Raw genomic sequence first — 20,443 nt, 5'->3', positions numbered from 1 at the left:
ACATCTGAACTTCTCCAGTCTTACTGTATCACTCTTTTTTCCTAGAATTTTCATAAGACTATTGACCACAGATCAAGAATCCCATATGACATTTTTTTCACTACCCTGGGATGCAATTTGCCTAAGCCTGGCATACTGACCTCATCAGCCATGGGATCTATCATCAATTCTCTACTTGGATTTCTGTTTCCTATTAGCCAATACCTGTTCTGTCCTTTTTCATTCTAAGATTATTCTCCTTAAAAGAGAAGTCAGTCAAGTTCGCAAAGTAGCAGGCAGAAGCATAGCGCAGATTCTTCAACAAGTCCTCCAAAAGATACAGAAAATACACTAATTGAGTCTTGATTGATAAATCCAAGGAAGAAACACAGTGAGTCATTTTTCCAGACAAGGTTGGCATAAACAGAGAGATGTATGCTCCATGGAACATTCTAGAACACAAGAACTAAAAGAAGATTGAGGCTGTGCACTGGAGCAAGAAGAGATCCCAGGGGAAGAATGTAAAATATCTCTTAGTAAAAATGACTGGCCAGGAAAAATGGATGGAGGATAGGTAACTTAGTTGGACCATTAGAAAGCATGGCCACCACAATGACCATGAGTCTGGTCCTTATCGTCTCTCATAATGAACTCCTGAAAGCCTATCAACTCATTCCTTCCTCAAGTCTCTCCAACTTTTCCTCCACAGAGTCTTCATAGCTATAATTCTAAAGGCACAAATCTGACCATGGCACTTTCCTGCCAAAAAAAACTCCAGTGTCTCACTACTTTTTCTAGGATAAAATACAAATTCCTTTGTTGGCATTTAAAGTCTTTTATAGTCTGTGTCCAGGTCCCTTCCCCTGGACTACCACATATTACTTGTTTCCCATATTCCACAGTACACACCAAACTAGTCTCCTCACTATTTTTCATATATAATGCTGCATCTCCTGTCTCATGTACAGGCTTTCTCTGGGCTTGGAATGCACTCTCTGTTCTCTGCTGTCTCTCTGTTCTCCCTCTGCCTCTCAGAATTCTGAGAATTGCTTCAAATGTCAGCTCATGAGCCACCTCCACATGATCTCTCCAGGTTCTAGTGCTTCCCATTCCCAAATCACCTTGAATCTACTTTGCATTTGTTTTAAATTTACTTATATATATGAGTACATGTTGTTTCCTAGTAAAATGCAGGCTCCTGGAGGGAAAAGACTATTTTGTTTTTCTTTGTAACCCAGTACCTAGCAGTGTCTAGCACACAACAAATGCATAATAAATGCTTGGTGATTTGTCAGATCCTACCAAACAAAATTTCAGGCCTAATGGCAGCTGTGTGCATATTGTCTGGAGGACATCCTGACTAAGTAAAGAAAGGCATCTCATTAGAATGTTAATCTTCGTGTGGTGAATTTATTTAACCACAGCAACTGTCATGGAGCCTACTTACTAAGGTATAGAGGGATTGCAATTTGCATCAGTGGAGGAAATACCCACAACAAAATATAAATACAGCACTAAAATGTACTATGTATAGACTACCAGGATGAAGAGGGGGACAGGAACAAGCTTATCAAGTGCCTACTCTGTGCCAGGTACTGTGCAAAGTCCTTTACAAATATCTCATTTAATCTTCACTACAAACTGAGGTAGTTGATACTATTATTATCCCTATTTTACAGCTGAGGACACAGAGGCAAACAGTTGTGTGCCCAGGGTCACACAACTACTGTATGTCTGAGGCCAGATTTGAACTCAAGACTTCTTGACTCCAAGTCCAGGACTCTATCCACTGCACCCAACCTCGAATAGGGGGACAAACCAAACAAAACCAAATAAACTCCTCGACTATAGTTCTCCAAAATTCTAGGACAATAGGTCATGACTCCTCTGATCACCTTCTTGATGTCCCATCTCTTCCTTCTTCTTGACCCTCAAATCAATTAGGGAGTCAATCAATTCTGTATTAATTATATTGAAGACTAGCCTGTTCAATTTCCTGCTAGTCTAAAACACACAGATCAAGAAAACAGCATCAAAAGAATTAAGATTTGTGATTTAAGGCAGTGTAAGGAATTTCTGACGTGGGCATTCCATCCCCCGACTCAGTTCATGACCCATCTATGACTTAGTGGATAATAAGTTTTAGGGAGTTGCTTGACATAAGGAGAAGTTGAGTGGCTTGCCCAGAGTTCCGAAGGTAGTAAGAGTTAACACACAGAGCTTTGTGAAGCTGAGCTGTGCCATGAAAGAGAACTACAAAGCAGAAAATACAGTCATAATGGTAACCTATTTCTTGAGGTGATAGGGCCATAAATGACAAATGACTATTGAGCAAAAGAAAAAAAGAATAAGATTCCTATTATAAAAATAACAAAGAGCACTTTAAGGTTTGTAAAACATTTCATAAACATCTCATCCAAGCCTCACAATAACTTTCAGGTAAGTTATACAGATATTTTTGTGCTCATTAACAGATGGATAAATTGCCCATGGTCACTCAGCTAGGAAGCATCAGACGTGGGAACTGAACAACTTTCTATCCCTCATGTCACAGTTCCCAAGGGCACATAAATACAGATGTGCTTTGTTTTATATCTTGGATTTGGAGGTAGAGAGGTTAAGTGATTTGTATGTCTCAACAAAGACAGGAAGTGTTGGAGTTAGGATTTGAAGCCAGATAGCTATGATTTCAGATATGTGTCTGTGCCTCACAAGAGTGTTGAGGCCATCCTGGTTCTTTGTGACACTTCACAGAAGAAAATCTTTACAATGAATAAACAACCCACTTTTTTCTTGAGGATTTTTTTAAAATTTGAGGAATGTAAATAATATAGAAGAATGCATTGTGTGAGATGGAAACCTTTGCATGAAAAATTAAAATGTCTTCTTCCAAAAGCCAGATTGAAAAAAGATTATTAGCCTAAAATCAAGAAAAAGTCCATTGTTTTTGTAAAAATGGAGCTATCTTAAAAATATGTGGTAAAGCATTAGAAAGTGATACAAATTAGATAAGCAAAATAACAAATGGTTCTGAAAGAAATGAGTTTTTTAGATCAGCCACATATCTTGAAGGATGATTTCAAAGATAAAGGTGAAAAACACTTGCAGCTGAGCCTTTGAGAAACTTGTATAAGAAAGCCTTGTTAAACTGGAATTATTGAACAATTTCTGGGGGGAAAACAAATGGCAATAAATATTTAAAGCTGTTTTCCAATAAGTATTCTGCTATTCTAAAGACTCCTACTAGAAACTTACCTGTGAGATACAGCTCCCCAAGCCCCATGTTTGTTTGTGAGAATATTAAGAATCTTTTGCTTCAGCTGATTGGCTGTGACATGATCTCGATGCTTAGCAGCACTTATAAGGTGATCACACATCTTTTCTTCTTCTCTTCGGTCAGCAGCATATTGGGCACACTGTGACTACAAAAAAACACAACAATTTACAATGATTAATTTTCCTACTTACAGAAAAGAGAATTCTATTTCAACCTTAAATAAGAGGAGGAAATAAGAACTCCATACAAAAATTCAGTTGTTAATACAGACTTTTTTCCATCATTGGGTTTTTTCTTTTTGTTCAGATTACACAATTAGAATCTCTCACATTATAAGATTATAAGATTTTATAATCTTTTTACTTCTGGTAATCTCATCAACTCCTAAGCCTTGGACTAGGAACCAGGCTTTGGAAGACTTAACCCTTTCTTCTCCAAATTTCTACTCTGGAGCCCCCATTCTGATTAGTGAATACCTCAAATAGTCCCCCATATCAGGCCAGGCTAGCTTCTATTTGTGTTTCACTTCAATCTCTAGCCATTTTCTCATCAGCTAGTGGTGATCTTGTTGCTTGGACCAAGGATTATGTCTTACCCTTTCAATCACAGGAACTCCTACTCAGTGTCCTAATATGGTAATGCTTCATGTGGCCCATAATACTAGCCCAGTCTCCAGTCATGCTTCATTATACTCATAGTATCTTGACTTGCTTTATCAATGCACATGCATACTCCATGTCCCTCCTCCCTCTGCTTTCAGGTGCTAGAGCCATAATCAAATCAATACTGACATTGCTATAAGGAAGACTGGATCAATCTTCTTGACTCCTCTCACTCTCCTTGTAATTTTTCAAACCAAAATATTGCTTCCTGGACACAACTCTACTTTATGTATTACCTTCTATTGAATGCAATCCCATAGGGGTCAGAGACCATTTTTGCTTTTGCATATATATTTAAAGTGCTCAGTATAGGGCTTGGCACAGAGTAAAATATTAATAAATGTTTATTCACCCATTCATTTCCAGAATTTTGGGTAGCCTTTTCTGTTTACAGATGAAATAACTAAGGATAAAAGAAATGTCCAAAGTCACTCAGCTAGGAAATGGAAGCTCCAGGTTTTCAACCCAAATTGTCTGATTCAAATTCCAGGATCCAATATATAGCATGCCTGTAGTTACATGACTATAATATGGAATAGAGGATGGAGTGTTGTTGTAATCTAACCCCATTTATGACAAGTCCTAGCTGGATGAGCCTGCAAAGGTTACTTAGCCTGAAACTCCATTTACTCAGCTGTAAAAACTATAGTACCTACCTCACAGGGTTATTATGTGGATCTGACAATGATCATGTACGTAAAGAATGGCACAAGCTTTAAAGTATTACCTACCTCTCTGGGACTCAACTTCTCCATTTATAAAATGAGAGTGGGACTGGCTGATTTTCTAAGGTCCCTTCCAGCTCAAATTCCTGTAATTCCAGGTATTTGTGTAAAATGACTTTCCATTTGTGTGTGTGTGTGTGTGTGTGTGTGTGTACACACACACACACACACATGAAATTAAATTAACCTAAAGATGTATCTTTTCCAAGGTCATACAACTTCTATTACAGTGATCTTTATACCATATAAAACAGTGAGTCTTATGTCAATGAGGAGCATGATTTGATTTATAAAATTAGATTTGCTTATACTTTATTGGGAAGAGATCTATTCTATGAGATTTTATACCTGTTCTTCAACAAATAAAGTGACTTATAATATCTATTAGGATGTATATATGTATGTATATATGTGGTTGTTAATACATAGTAACTGTGTGTGTATATACACATACACATATATGTGTATATAAATACATACATACTGTGAATATATCCATATATTATGGAAGAATATTTGAAACCTCATTTTAGTAGAAATGAATATATTAAGGAATAATATTTTTTTTTCTCCAAAGCTCTTTCAAGGTTCTTAGGAAAAACCCTTTGACTTTGGCATTGTATAACGTGTTAGGAGAAACAGGTTACTGTCTTAGGTTTGGCTCTACCAGGTATAGAACTTTGCGTAAGTTCTCTTTGGACTTCAGCTTCCCCATATATAAAATGATGATATGGAACTACATGATGTCTAAAGTCTTTTCCGGCTCTAAAATTCCATTAATATTTGTATTTAAGCAGAATATTATAGTGCAGTTGATACCAACTCTGAACAAGAGACACTGAGGGGCTTCAGTTATTGAAAGGAATCCAAGAATGCAGGTGTAAATTAAACACTGTCACTCTGATGCATGTAGCATGTATGTGCTTTTAAATGATCATTTACTCTTTGAAGCTTTGATGGATCTGTGATCTCATCAAAACAGGTACTTTCAAACAATGAAGACTGTGACCCGTCCATATCTGCCATGTGGTGTGACTCATGTCTATGTTCTACTGTAAATCCTCCACAGAGATCTATCCAAGATGCTGGGGACTTCTTTTAGCTCTCTTGACATTTATAATACAATAGGTTGACCACTGGTTACCTCTTTCTACTTAAACAGAGCTCCCACTTTTCTTCCTTCATTCAGAAATTTTTGCTCACTAACGCCTACTTCTATCCTCTATCAGATGCAGAGGTGGTCTTTCTCATTTCCATGGCAAATCCTACCCTATGGGTCCTTGATCACATCCCATCCCATCCTATCCTAAGTTGACCAGAAAATTGCCCCCATTAACCTTTCCATTATTCTGTCTATTGGTTTTTTTCCTGTTGCTTACAAGCATTCTCATGTCTCCTCTATCACAAGGGAACTAGGTTGCGGAGTGGGTAGAGCACTGGGCCTGGGATCAGGAAGACCTGAGTTCAAATCTGGCCTCAGATACTTACTAGTAATTCATAACTTAGTAGTTATGAAAGGAAACAGGATGGCTTTGGGATAGTCGCTTAGCCTCTGTTTGCCTCAGTTTCCTCTTGTGAGATGAGGATAATAATAATACCTACCTCACAGTCTTACTGTGAGGATCCAATGAGATATTTGCAAAGTTCTTAACAGTGCCTGGCATACAGTAGGCATTATATAAATGCTTATTCCTTTATTCTCTTATTTTAAAAAAAATCACTTGATCCTATCATCTCTGTCAGCTATCATCCTGTATCTACCCTTCTCAGCTAAATTCTTTGAGAAAGTTTCTTATGTTTTGAGCTTCCATTTCACCTCTAAATCTCTTAAGATTCTGCAATCAGGTTTCTAACCTCATCAACCAAATGAAAATGCTCTCTCCAAAGTTAACAACGATCTCTTCATTATCAAATTGAACCACTTAGGCCAAGCTTCTTCCTTCTTAACTTCTCTGCAGCACTTGTCATGGTTGAGCACCTTCTTCTCTGAGATAGTTTCACTTTTAAAGATTTCTGACATTCTTTCTCATTATCTTTTGATGGTTCTTAAACTTCCCCATGATCACTAACTATGGGGGTTCCAGGGCTCTGGGCCTTCTTTTATTTTTGCTCTACAATATTCTACTTAATGATCTTATCAGCTTTCATGTATTCAATTACCATCTCTATGCTGATGATTCTCAAGTCTATATATCCAGCCCTAGTCTGCTTCCTGAGCTACAACGACAAATTTCCAACTGCCTCTTATGCGTTGGGAACTGGATGTCTCATAAGCATTGAAAACTCACATGTTCAAAACATAACTCACTATCTTTCTCCCCTAACCTTTTGCTCTTCCCAACTACTACTGGCTAGGACACAAATGTCCTCCCAGTCATCTAGGGTTACAACTTTGGTGTTCTGCTCAACTCCTCACTCTATTCACCCCACACATCCAATCTATTTCTAAATTTTTAGTTTCACAACAAACATTTCTAATATTCAATCCCTTCTTTTCACTCTGTCCAAATTACATGTACTGAGCTCTACAGGTTATCTACCTAATTGTCTGCCACAGTGTGATGAATAGGCATTGATTATGCACTAGGATTTCCTTTGTGGATAGTATGGTCAAACTCTTTTGAGGGACTATGAATTCTCATATAAAAGGCTTGGCAATGTTACAGGACTTGCTGTAATTAGCATGTCACTTGCAAACACCTTGCCATCTTCTGGAAATTGCTGCCACACGTGATCTTGTATACATTTCCATGTTTTGCGCTTCATTTGATATTACTAATCATAGAGCTGCAGGGCAGTTATCTGCTTATTTTTTTTTTTTTACAAATAAGCCATATATGAATTAAGGGCATCATTGATGAAGTTATGAAAAAGAAACAGGATGGCTTTGTCAAATAATATTCCACATCACACCATATATTTGCAGTCAGAAAACTGGACTGAGAGATGTAGAGAATATATCACAGTATATTTACTGTTTGTTGACAAAAAAAAAAAACCTCATTTGATTTTTAAAGCAAAGTGCCATCGTAAGGGTACTCCAATATATTGTCTCCCATACATATGTCAAAACCATAAGATTCCTTGATTTTTTTAAATCTAAAATATATACAGTGTGCCTCAATAGAAAAAAAACAAACTATCACACTTCTATATTTTGATGAAGTTATGATTTCATTCACGTGAGCGCTCCTTCCAAAAGTGAAGATCACAAATGAAGGAAAGTAACGCTCTAGCAAGCAATAGTTAGGAAGAACCAAAGCCTAAGAGACAAAGAGGGTGGGTTATGTTTTGGATATGTTGAATTTTCCATGCTTAGGAGACATTCAGCTCCTGATGTATAAGAGGCAGTGGGAGATTTGTCACCTTTTTGTTATATATATATACACACACACGTATTTACACACACACACACACACACTTAGGAATCATCTTCACAAATCAGCTCCTTTTATCCTGTGACTCTAGTTTAAGTCTTCCTGTAAATTCTCAATTGGAGAATCATGTTCCTCTCCACTGGCATTTATTTCTCTAGAGACTGGTGTGCTATGATCTTACTAGCAACACTTTTTTTTTTGAGCTGCTGTTTCAGGAAAAACTTGAGGTCATTAAAAGTACTACATAATTTAGCACATCCACCCCATTCTCCTCTTCCTGTTCAATTCACTGTCTATCTGCAGTGTGTGTCAAAGACAGATATTGAGAGACCTATAGGGTCTCTCTATATGGTCTATAGGGTATCCATCAACTGCTTGCCATAATCTAGACCATGGATATTTGTCAGCCACTAGGGTGGCATTTATTTGCATCCCTCTATGATCCCTGTAGACTCAATTGCAAAGAATATTCCTCAGATACAGGTATGACCATGTCACTCCCCTGGTCAAGAAATTTCAGGGGCTCCCTACTGAATCCAACATAAGTAATAAACCCCTTTGATTCACATTTAAAACCCTTTACAATCTGGCTCCAGCAAGCCTACCTTTCTAGGCAATTAGATCTTATGCTTCCTCATGTACTCTACATTCCGGCCAAAGAAAGTACTCTTCATATATGACATTTCATCTCCTGTCTCTGTGGCTTTGTCCAGGCTATCCTCCATGCTTGGAATGCTTTCTCTCTTTCCCTTTTTCCCTTAGTTCTTTTCAAAGTTAAAGGAGCTCAAGTGCTACTTTCTACAAGATGCATTTCCTGATCCCCTATAGTTCAACTGAGGTGCAAGCTGTAATTATCTTCATGAAGGTCTTTTTTTACAAATGCTTATTTCAATGTGCAATAAAAGATGACCAAGTATCCCATGAAATGGAGCTTCTTGCTTTTGACATATTGATAAAACCAACTCTATGACCTCCTTGATTTGTTTCTCCATGGTGGACCTATGGACCATCTTTCCATTTAGCTGTACCTTCAAATTTTGTTTTAATTCCTTTCTGGTGAGTGTAAAGATAGGCATGAATCAGTTCCTGTAGAAGTATTTCTACACAGTCATCACTGGACAAGGATATTATATTCAAAGTATCAACAGCTTTGTCTCTAGATAGTCTAAAAACAGGTTTTAAGTATCATCCCTTATTCTGTCACTCTGCCATGGCCAGTGCAGAAGGTAAAGGAAGGCACACAGGGCTAAAAATAACTTTGTTTATCTTCATTTCATGAGTTGCTATAGCCAAAGGAATCATGACCTAGTGGCCAATATAGTAGTTTTGAGCCTTTTTGTTAGGCTTTCTTTGGAAATCAGATCATGTCCATTGCTGGGACCATACTGGCATTATCAGTTAAGAACAGAAGTCATCTCTAGGGTGCAATGAGGCAATAGATTAGGACACTGTGGCAACTGAATAAATAATTTTTCTGCACATGAACAATGTTATTTTTAAATATACATATAGATATTTTTATGAAAAATAAAATACATTTATTTAAAAATATTAATGAATTTGCAGTAGCATTTGGCCATTAATTTTTCAATTAACAGAGGATAGCAGAACTGCTATCACATGGGCATCCATCAATTTGATGTTACAATGGGATAATCATAGTCAAAATTGCTGGGAACTGTGGATTTAGAACAAAAGATTATCAGTTTGAGCCCTTGCTCTTATACTTATTAGCTATATGATACTGGATATGTCATCAAATTTCCTGGAATCTCAGTGTTTCTATCTTTAAAATGGGGATTATGATATTTGCATTTAAAAGGAATAATGCTAGAATGTCTAGCGGACTGATTTTGGAGTAAGGAAGATCTGAGTTCAAGACTGACTCAGATACCTAGTAGCCATGTGACTTTTGGCAAATCACTGAACCTTTCCAAACCTAACAGATAAATTATAGACAATTTGGTGATCTTTATCAGAGGAAGGAATTTCCCCACACCAATGAAATCACAGATCCATATGAAAAATAAAAAAAAAATACTTGTACCTCTCTAACAGTGTTGTTGTGAGGAAAATGAACTGTAAACATTAAAATTATATCTAAATTTGAGTTATTTTTATTATTTATTACTAAGACCTCTCCTCTATCCCCCATTTTCCCCTACCCATTCCAGTTGTCTTGTGGGCTATATCTGCTCCTATCTATGACAACTGTTAGTCACACAGACATACAGCTGAATAGTGGATCCTTCTGGGTAATGAAGAATTCTATAAGAGTAAATAAACATATGTATCAGTCGTTTTTATTGGTTTGAAGTTGCGCATAACAAAGTGATAGCATATTGATAAGCAATATAATAAAAGCATAGGATAGTGACAGGTAGTGTGGCAGAGGAGATAAAGTACTGCCCTCAAATGAGGAAGGTCTTCGTTCAACTCTGATACATATTGGCTATATGACTCTGGGCAAGTTACTTGAATTCTCATTGCTTCAGGAAACACTTTAAGCCTATCAATTGAAGAAGAGTTTCTTATCTCTATTAGTTGAAGGTGTTTCCTAATAGAAAGCAGCCTACTTGGATGAAATCACAGGTCCAGATCAAAAAAAGCCTTTAGTATAGAGAAGCTCACTTGAAGGTTGTAATATTTCCAAGTACTTTCTCAGGGGTTAACAATTAATAATGAAAAAAAAAATGAAGCAACTTGCTGCACACTAGCATTTTATAAGGTTGAGTAACATTATTCGGGGGGAGGGGAAGCTTTTGTTGTAGATACTTGAGCATTTTAATATTTCCCTGTATGTAGCCCATCTACTATTACAGATCACTATTCTGGTTTATTTCCTTTGAAAAGTAGCCCCTGTAGCAATCTATAAAGGGTTAATTCATTTTTCAATTTATCTTCTTGTACAGGGAAGCACCAATTAGTACAATGATCTGCCTCAGTAATGAGGTTAATATTTCATCAGCTCATTGGACAGTAAAATTAAATTTTCATTTTTCTTCCTTAACAATTACAGAGGCCAACCAAATGAATGTTAACTATGAAGTTACCATCATAAACTAAATCTGGTTTTTCTTCTTTATTTGAAGCTTATAAAACAAGCCTTACAAAATTCCTACAAATATACCTTTAATTTCTCAAAAATTCTTGATTTATAGAATTGTAAAGTCCAATATAAAATAATAGCTTTTTAACAGCAAAATATGCATTCATTTATTAATTCCAGCCTAAGAAAATAAGGTAAAGCAGTTCAGTTTAAAAAGCAAGTTACATTTATTGAGCGAAATCTAGTAACAATGTACTATATTCATTTTTCTTAAGTGAGATATAAGAATGTCTTCATAATAAGTCTATAATCTGTAACTAATATTTCAAAAAGTTCCAAACCATCATATAATCTCCTTAATGACAGTGGAATCATCAGGGGCCTACATTAAGGCACTCTAATAGTTAACTAAGTGTTAAACCTCATAAGTATCTTTTTGCTTTAAATCCCATTTTAGGAGTTTTCATATGACAAATACAATTAAAATGTTTATAAGCTATAAAACATCTTGGTTTTCTTACTGGAAAAGAAGATTGACTTAAGGCTGTTCCTTTAGGGAATTTAGTTAATATTCCAAATCTTATTTGCTAACAGAAGCTGAAAGTTAATTGAATATTTTCATTTTGCCTAGAGTTCTGACAGATCGTATACTTAAACATATTCTTCAAAGAACAGATAACTTGATCTTTTCTTGTCATCTTAAGTTACTGCATTATATCCTGATAAAGATCCAATGTTATTTATTGTTGAGGCAATATGAAACTTCACTCCAATGTACACTTTATTGTAAATTTGCTTTTTATCAAAGTTTAAACTATCTAGTATATAGATGGTAATAAAGTTGTTGCAGTGCCATATGACAAGTGTCTGATGTCTGGCTGACAAAGTGAAGTAAAGGTTAGGTCTACTGAAAACGACAACAGATATCTCTGTGTTTCATACTTTACAGCAAGGTCAAAGAGCAAAAGAACTAGTACATCAAACTGTAAGTTTCAGAAAGCTGCTTCACTTAGATAAGAACCTCATCAAAACTGAGAACATGGTCTCCAATTCCCAAACAGACCATACTTGTTGGTATACCAGCTTTTTTTTTCATTCAGTGTGATATATCAGTGTGATTGTTTAAACCAATTGTAATACAAAGGCACCCAAATATCTTAGATAATTATATGAGGGTGTAGTGAATTTGGTTTTACAAAGGGAATGTAGCACAATACTACCTAATGAAAATATTTAAAAGAAATATTTAGAAGATTTAGAACAGAATACATACTAGATTAGCAATACAGAATGGGGCAAATAATTATTGAAAAACCACGAAATAGCATTTTAAAATATTTTGGTTATTCCTCTAAAAACAGAATTTATAGCAATTTGAACTCTGCATCTTTTTTTCTGAATATCACATCTTTCTTTTTTACACCAGAGAAGAAACACATCTTTCTAACTATTCAGAATACTTAATGACTTCAGAAACCAGCTGACAAAATAGCAATGCTTTAGATGTAATCCAGTAGATAATATATAAGTAAAGAAAACAAAATCCAAATTAATGCTATATTAAACTAAATACTGGGTTGATAAGTAGAACAATTTGTAGAATGGTTGATAAAACTATTAATTCATTTATATAACAACCCCATTACCTTCAGCATCTTTCTGTTGATTTAGAAAATCTGGCTAGTTAAAAAAATTACATTTAAAATTTTACTTGCATTTTCCCTAAGAAAGTTAGTAAAATTCCATTTAAATACTTGACACTCTGCTATATTGAATTATTAGACATTCTGATTAAGGGATTTCTTCAAGTAGTGAATATTCTCCTGGATTTCAGTGAGACAGATGAGAAAATAAGCTAGTAATTTGCATTGGACATTTATCTACTTTTTAAAAAAGTGGTCTAAAATGTCTTCAAAGTATTTTTTTCTTTTTCAAAAATAAAAAACAAACTTTTTTTTTTGTCAAGGATTACACATAGGTGATAACTGACCGAAAACGGAAAAGATGAATTCCCATCTCTTCTCAAAACTTACCTCAAATTCTGCATGTTTGTGCACGTCCTCTGCCCTCTGTCGATTCAAAATAAACTCAGCTTCATTGGCAACACGTACTATATGGTCTTTCATAGCATGGCACAACAATCTGAAGTGAAAAACAGTCTTTGATCAAACTGTTCTTACAGTTTTGGCTCTTCTAAATTCTTTCAAATACCAGTTTAAAATACTGGAAATATCAAACTATCATAAATACAATTTGGTTAAACTATTAGGAAAATTATTTTTGTGTTTGTTTCTATTTCAGAGTACTTTTTAAATAGAAACTATACCATTAAATTCCTACAAAAATGTGAAAATCATAATAGATCTTGTAAACACAATTTCTGTTAATGAAAGCTGTTTTTAAGAAAGATTTTAAACTGAAAGAAAAGAAAAGTTTTAAAGCTGTCCAACAAGAAAGCGAGTGGCCTTATAATTTGGGAATCTCTCATCAACTATTTTAAAACAAAGCTTTGACGACTATTTTAGGGGTGCTATTGATGAGATTCCTACATTGAAGGACAGGGTGGTATAGATGATCTCTAGGAGGGTTGCCAGTTCCAAAATTCTACAATTCTTCAATTCCTGAGAAAAGGAATCGTTATATAAACTTTGATGAGGAAAACTTGAATAATGAGTGAACAAATGACTCTCATTCGGGACTGCTTAAGATCTAGCAGGATTCCCTACAACAGTAATAGTCCTATAATTATACAATCTAATTTTGTAATCTCTGTAGTTCATCATATAAATAATTTTTCCAGAAAATTATACATACTCTTTTGAGCTGATTTGATTTCATCAGCATTTTCTTATTTATCAATAGTGGACTGTAGTGGACTATGTTTTAATATTTCAAAAATGATTGTCAGTATCTGGTTTGTATCATCTCCAAATTTGGTCGGTACATAATTTCTCTGTTCCCAGTGAGTTATATAAGTATTGAGAATAATTAAATCCAAGACAGTTCTCAGTAGATGTCCTTTCAAAATCTATGTCTTGTCTGACATAGAATTAATTACTCTATGATGAGATTTGGGTTAAATAACTGCCCTGTCACTCTTGGACTAGTGAGAATGGTGCTGGTAAGTATGACAGAGGCAGTAGTGACAATCTTTGACAACAGTAGGAGGTGAAACAGTTACCCAGCAGTATTCAACAGTAATCCCTTTATGCCAACTGACAATGACATAGGTATATTCCAATGGGAATTCTCTCTAGTTTTCAGGAAAAATGAAGATAAGGGCAGCAAAAGTATTAAATTATTATAAGGATTGAAAAAATCTATTAAAAATATAACTTGTGAAAGAATCAAATCATATCTAAGAAAATAATTTAAAATACCAGATTATTAGACAGAGAGAACCTTAATCTCAATTACCTGAAAATGGAAAAGAAAAACCCAACAAAGGAAATGACAGTAAAATACATTTGAAAGTCAGAGGAAATTCTCTTTCACTGAAAAATATTTGCCCACAATTTTCAAAGAAGCTCAGAGAAAGAAAGGTTAAATGACTTTCCCAGTCACTCAGTTAATAAGTGTCTGAGGCCATATTTGAACTCAGATCTTTCTGACTGAGTTCAAATCTGGCCTCAGACACTGTGTCAGACACTTACTAGCTGACACAGTACTTAACTTTGTTCGTTTCATTTTCCTCGTCTGTAAAATGAGCTGAGAAGGAAATAGCAAATCACTCCAGTGTCTTTGCCAAGAAAACCCCTGAAGAGTAATACATGACTAACACTACTGAAGAACAACAACTTCCTGACTTTAGGCCTGGCACTCTATCAGCCATACCACCTAGCTGCCTCTAGGTATAGATGAAGCTTATCTCAATAAAAAAGACATTGTTCCATTGACTTGAAGGATATCAGTTCTACAGCCTCGCCTGAGGCAATTCACTAAATAGAAATGTCATGAATGAATCAACAAGCATTTATTAAGTTCTTACTATTTATCAGTCAATGAGCTAGAGGCAATGGAGATATAAAGACAAAAATAAAACTGTTTCTGAGTTTAAGAAGCTTAAATTCCACTGGTGCAGATAACATGTACATACCTAAGTAAAATGTGCACGTATTTTAAGTGTTTTGAGGAGGAAGGGTATTCACAGCAGGAGGGGGATCTGTGAAGGCTTCATGTGAGAAGGTGGTGTTTAAATTGTGTCTTGAAAGAAACAAGGGATTCTAAGCAGTATAGCAAGGAAGGAGTGCAATGGAGAAATGGGGGACAATCTAGACTCCAAAAGTATAGAGATAGAAGATGGAGGCTCATCTGTGAGAAACAGCAAGATGAATTTGGCTGGACCATGAAGTACAGTCAAGAATAATATGGAATGAGACTGGAAAAGTGAGTTGGGGTCAGGTTGGGAAGGGCTTTAAATGCTCCCCAAAAAGCGGGGGCGGGGGGATATTTATCCCAGAGGGAATACTGAATTTTACTGGATTTTATTGAGGAAGGGAACAACATGGTCAGACCTATGCTTAAAGAAAGATACTTCAGTGGCTGTACAGAATATGAATAAATGAATTCTCCCCTCATCATCATCTCACATCAGGCCTTTCCTCAGTATCTTTTCCTTTAACCTTCTCTCATAGGCAATCCTCACCAAGGCAAAACTCCTCTAACATGTACAAGTGATCCTATTCCCTCCTATCTTCTCCAGTAGATTGCCACAGACTTCACCATTCCCACTTCTGTCCACCTTCCCCACTCTATCATTGATCTTCAATCTCTGTCTGTCTATTTGCTGGTTGCCTACAAACAATATCTACTCCATCCTTTAAAAAAAAAAAGCCCTTGCTTCAGCCAACCATACCCAGTATTTATCATACTATATCCCTTCTCACTTTTTTGGCTAAATTCCTTCAAAAAGCCATAAAATAGATGCCTTCACTTCCTTTTCACTCACTCTCCTTTTAACTCTCTGCAGTCTAGCTCTCAGTCTCATCAATCAATGGAAACTGCTCTCAACAAAGTTACAAGTGACCTCTTAACTGCCAAATCTAACAGCACTTTCTCAATCTTCATCCTTCTAGACCTCTCTGCTGCTTTTGCCACTATTGATTTTTGCCACTTTTGCCACTACTGACTCTCAGTACTGCCCTTTCTTAGTTCTTCTCCTACCTGCTTGACTGCTTCTTCTAAGTCTCCTTTGTTGGATATTCACCTAGTCATGCCTGGTACATATGGGTAAGAGCCCTCAAAGCTCTATCCTGGGTCCTCAATACTATTCCCTCAGTGATCTCATCAACTCCCATGGGTTTAATTATCATGGCTATTTAGATGATTCTGAGATAAACTTTCCCAGTCCTAACCTGTATCCTGACCTTCAGTCTTGTGCTTCCAATTGCTTACTAGACTTCTCAAACTGGATGTCTCAAGGACATCTTAAACAGAATTCATTTTCTCCTCCCAAACTCTCCTCTTTTCCTAACTTCCTTATTATTGTTGAGGAAACCAGTATCCTCCCAGTCACTCATGCTTGCAATCTAGATGTCTTCCTTGACATCTCACTCTCTTACTTCCCGTATCCAATCTACTGCCAAGTCGATGCATAACATCTCTTGTACATGTCCCTTTTTCTCCATTTACACAGCTGCCACTCTGGTGCAGGCTCTCATCACTTCTGACCTGTACTATTGAAATAACCTTCTGATTGGTCTCCCTGCCTCGTCTCTCCCCACTCTAGCCCATACTCCATTCAGCCATGAAAATGATCTTCCTAAAGGACAGGTCTGTCCATGTCACAATCACACTCCATTCAATAAATACTAGTAGCCTCCTATTAGCACCCAGATCAAACATAAAGTCTTCTGTCTGGCTTTTAAAGCCCTTTATAAACAGACCTCTTCTTCTCTTCCCAATCTTCTTATAATTTTCTCCCTTCCATGTCTGCTATGATCTAGTGACACTGATTTCCTTGCAATTAATTCCTCCTATGCTGTGTCTTTTCACTGGCTGCTCTCATGTCTAGAATTTTTCTTCTTCTCATCTCTACCTATTGACTTCTTTCAAGCCTCAACCAGAATCCTACCTTTTGCAAGAAAGTTTTCTTGGCCTCCCTTAATGCCAGTGCCTTCCCTCTAAGACCGCCTCCTATTTATCTTGTATACACATAATTGTTTATATATTTTCTCCCCCAACAGATTGGGGGCTCCTTGAAGGCAGGTAGTGTTTTTGCCTTTGTCTCCTTAATTCTTAGTATAATCTCTGGAACATAGTAGGTGCTTAACAAATGCTTACTGACTTGATTTTAATTAGGAGAGAAATTTGAGACAAGGAAACCAGTTAGGTGGCTACTGTAAGAATCCACAAAAGGGAATGAATTAATGTGGTGACTTTGTGAACAGTTAGAAGGGGTCAGATGCAAGAAATGTTGGAGAGGAAGAAAGAAGATTTAACAATTCAGAGGATATGTGGGGTGAGTGAGAGTGAGGAGTTAAAAAGGTCGAAATTAACTAACTTGGTGATTGGAAGGATGCTGGTGTCCTTCATAGTAATAAGGAAGTTCAGAAAAGAAGGGAGTTTTGGGAGAATGTAATGAATTCTACTTAAGACATGTTGAGTGGAGATGCCTAGTGGACATCCAATTGAAAATGTCCAGTAGGAAGTTCATGATGCAGGATTAGAGCTCAAGAGATACAGACTGGTGTTATACACACACACACACATACACACACGCACACACACACACATATATACACACACATACACACATATATACATATATATACACACATATATACATATATACACACATATATACACACACACATATATATACATATATACACACATATATATATACATATATATGTATACATATTGATTAATTTTCATAGAAAAGATATTTAATTCTTGGAAATTAAGGAGAACACACAATAAGAATATAGAGGGAAAAGAGAAGCGAGGCCAGGACAAAAAATATATAATGCCTCCAGAGGATGAGAGCTGTCTTCAGGTATTTGGAGGGCTATTTCTTTAAATAGGAATTAGGCTTGTTTTGCTTATTTTCAACCAAAAACAATCAATGGATGCCAGTTTGTTTCAACAATCCGGCTAGCAGCTGTTGTGGGGGGGGAAGACCAAACCAAGCCCAACAACAAGAATGCTACAAGCACACTGCAAAAGCACAGGTTCTTTTGATCTGCCTAATGAAGGAAAGCTACGTGAAGGGGTTGACAAGCTTACTTTAATTCAGCATACAAATATCATTCACTTAGTTCAGGGGAAAAAGCCAGCACTATGAACTCCAGAACAATATACAAACAAATTACAAACATCAACAGACAGACCTTGTTTGATTCAAATCCCAATTCATAGTTACCAGAGTTTAACAAAGTCTCAGCATCCAGGTTACAAGCTGGAGGGCCCTTAGCTACAGCTGCCTGGAGTCTCTGCATCAACACCATCTCGAGTTAGAGCCCTGTGTAAATGGCTCTGTCTTTTCTTCTTATAGGGTTTCAGATGTCATCAAATGGCATCTGAATGACCAGAACTTGGGCTGCTATGATTGGCTCTTGAGTTAGCCCCTCCCCTTAGGACTCTGGGAGGTTCACATCCACATAGGTTAGGTTAACACCTAATAGGGGTTAGAGCGTGGGGCTTAGCACTTAATAAGACTCAACGAAATACACCGAATTACTCAAAGGAAACAAAGCCAAACTCTTCAAGGGCACTTGTTGAACTAAGTGCTGAGAGCCCATTTTGCTTACCAACACACAGTTGAAAAGAGTTAAATTGAGGTTTGATACCACAAAGTAGGTCTTAAAGAAAAAAATTACTGAAGACTAAATTACTAGTCAATTATCTTCAACGTTCCCACCATTTCTGGTTTCTTCTTGTATCTATTGCTCCAGCCTGAGACATCAGAACAACCTTGTGGCTGCTGCCCTTTTTGAAACCTGTTTTTTGGAATTAATTGATGGTAGTATGGACTATAAGGAGGAACTGAGGTCCATGAAGTAGACTAGCCCTGAATTCTCAGAGGAAGGAAATTTGTGGAGGAGTATAGCCTGAGGATAAGAATATGGAGAAGGGAGGAGAGTGCAAAACCAGTGGTGATCAAAACTACATAATACATACACAGAGTATATGTAAGTGTGTACATATGTATATATACACATATACATATACGCATGTATGCATATATATGTGTGTATATGTATGTGAAGAGAACATACATTATGTATGTGTATATATACATATATAGTATATATAGATGCCTCCTAATGTAGAAGCACATCCACTAAAACCTCTTTTCATTTTATGAAATATTAAGAAGTAACATCCTGACTAGGGTAACTAGGTGGCACAGTGGAAAGGGTGCTGGGCCTGGAGTCAGGAAGACTCATCTTCCCGAGTTCAAAACTAGCCTCAGACACTTACTAGCTGTGTGACCCTGGGCAAGTCACTTAACATCTCTTTGAGTTTCCTCATCTGTAAAATGAACTGGAGAAGGAAATGGTAAACCACTTCAGTATCTTTGCCAAGAAAACCCCAAATGGATAGGACAGAAACGAGAAATGACTGAACAACGACATCTTGTGTTGTAGTGTAAGTCCTTGGTCTCACTTGAATCAAAGACCTAATCAGTTTTTAATAACAAAAAGCTTGAGCATTCAGAGAGGAATCCCACTTCCTTGACACTAAGATTAGGGGTAATGTCTCTGTAAACAAAAGGAGGTATCCTTTAGTTTACCTGAAACTGAATGGAGAGGTAACCATTTACCCTGGATCAGACCTGAAAAGTAGAAATATCTCTGTTTAATTCAATTAGAGATATATCTTTTAATGTACCTTTGAAAGGACTGAAAGGGAAATCTTTAGAGGTAGTGATTAAAGAAGGAATAACTGGTTTCAGGAAGGTATTTGTTCTATGATGGGCCAACACTGACATTACTCCTGTTAGGTTTAAGCAAATCAGAAACCCTAAACTTAAATTTTATACCTTCTTTTTCTCTTGTAGAAATTTTTCTTTTTAAATTTTTACAATAAAATGTAAGCTTGGTCAGCAAGAATGTTCAATAGCAGGGGTAACTGCCCATTAGAATCTTGCTTAGAGCAGGAATGCTTATATATTGGTTTCTCTGACAGAAATTAGCTAATACTGCAGAATATAGAGATGGCCTTCAATGCTAGCCAGAAGAAAGAAGGAAAGAAAGGTGGCAACAATACTCCGCCAAACACACACACACACACACACACACACACACACACTCTTTATAGATAAGGAACCTGAGGCTTAGAAAGGCTAAGTAACTTGCTCAAGATCAGGCAGGTAACTGAGAGATAGAGTTAGGATTTAAGACTCTATTTTATGTTTTTTTTGGTGG

At 36.5% G+C, this 20,443-nt stretch overlaps 1 protein-coding gene across 4 annotated transcripts in view; it reads right to left on the bottom strand.

Annotated features, from left to right (window-relative positions):
* The window catches only part of NBEA (neurobeachin), a 768,499-nt gene that overhangs the window by 327,620 nt on the left and 420,436 nt on the right, over positions 1 to 20,443 (bottom strand). For all 4 annotated transcript variants that reach the window (XM_036747790.1, XM_036747792.1, XM_036747793.1 and 1 more), the window contains 2 exons: positions 13,103 to 13,211; positions 3,235 to 3,401 (listed from right to left, as the gene is read on the bottom strand). In XM_036747790.1, the coding sequence (XP_036603685.1) occupies positions 3,235 to 3,401; positions 13,103 to 13,211 (276 nt within the window). The remainder of the gene's footprint in view (positions 1 to 3,234; positions 3,402 to 13,102; positions 13,212 to 20,443) is intronic.

Source organism: Trichosurus vulpecula, chromosome 2, assembly GCF_011100635.1.
Source record: "Trichosurus vulpecula isolate mTriVul1 chromosome 2, mTriVul1.pri, whole genome shotgun sequence".
Taxonomy (NCBI): domain Eukaryota; kingdom Metazoa; phylum Chordata; class Mammalia; order Diprotodontia; family Phalangeridae; genus Trichosurus; species Trichosurus vulpecula.
This window is presented reverse-complemented; position numbering and strand designations above follow the sequence as displayed.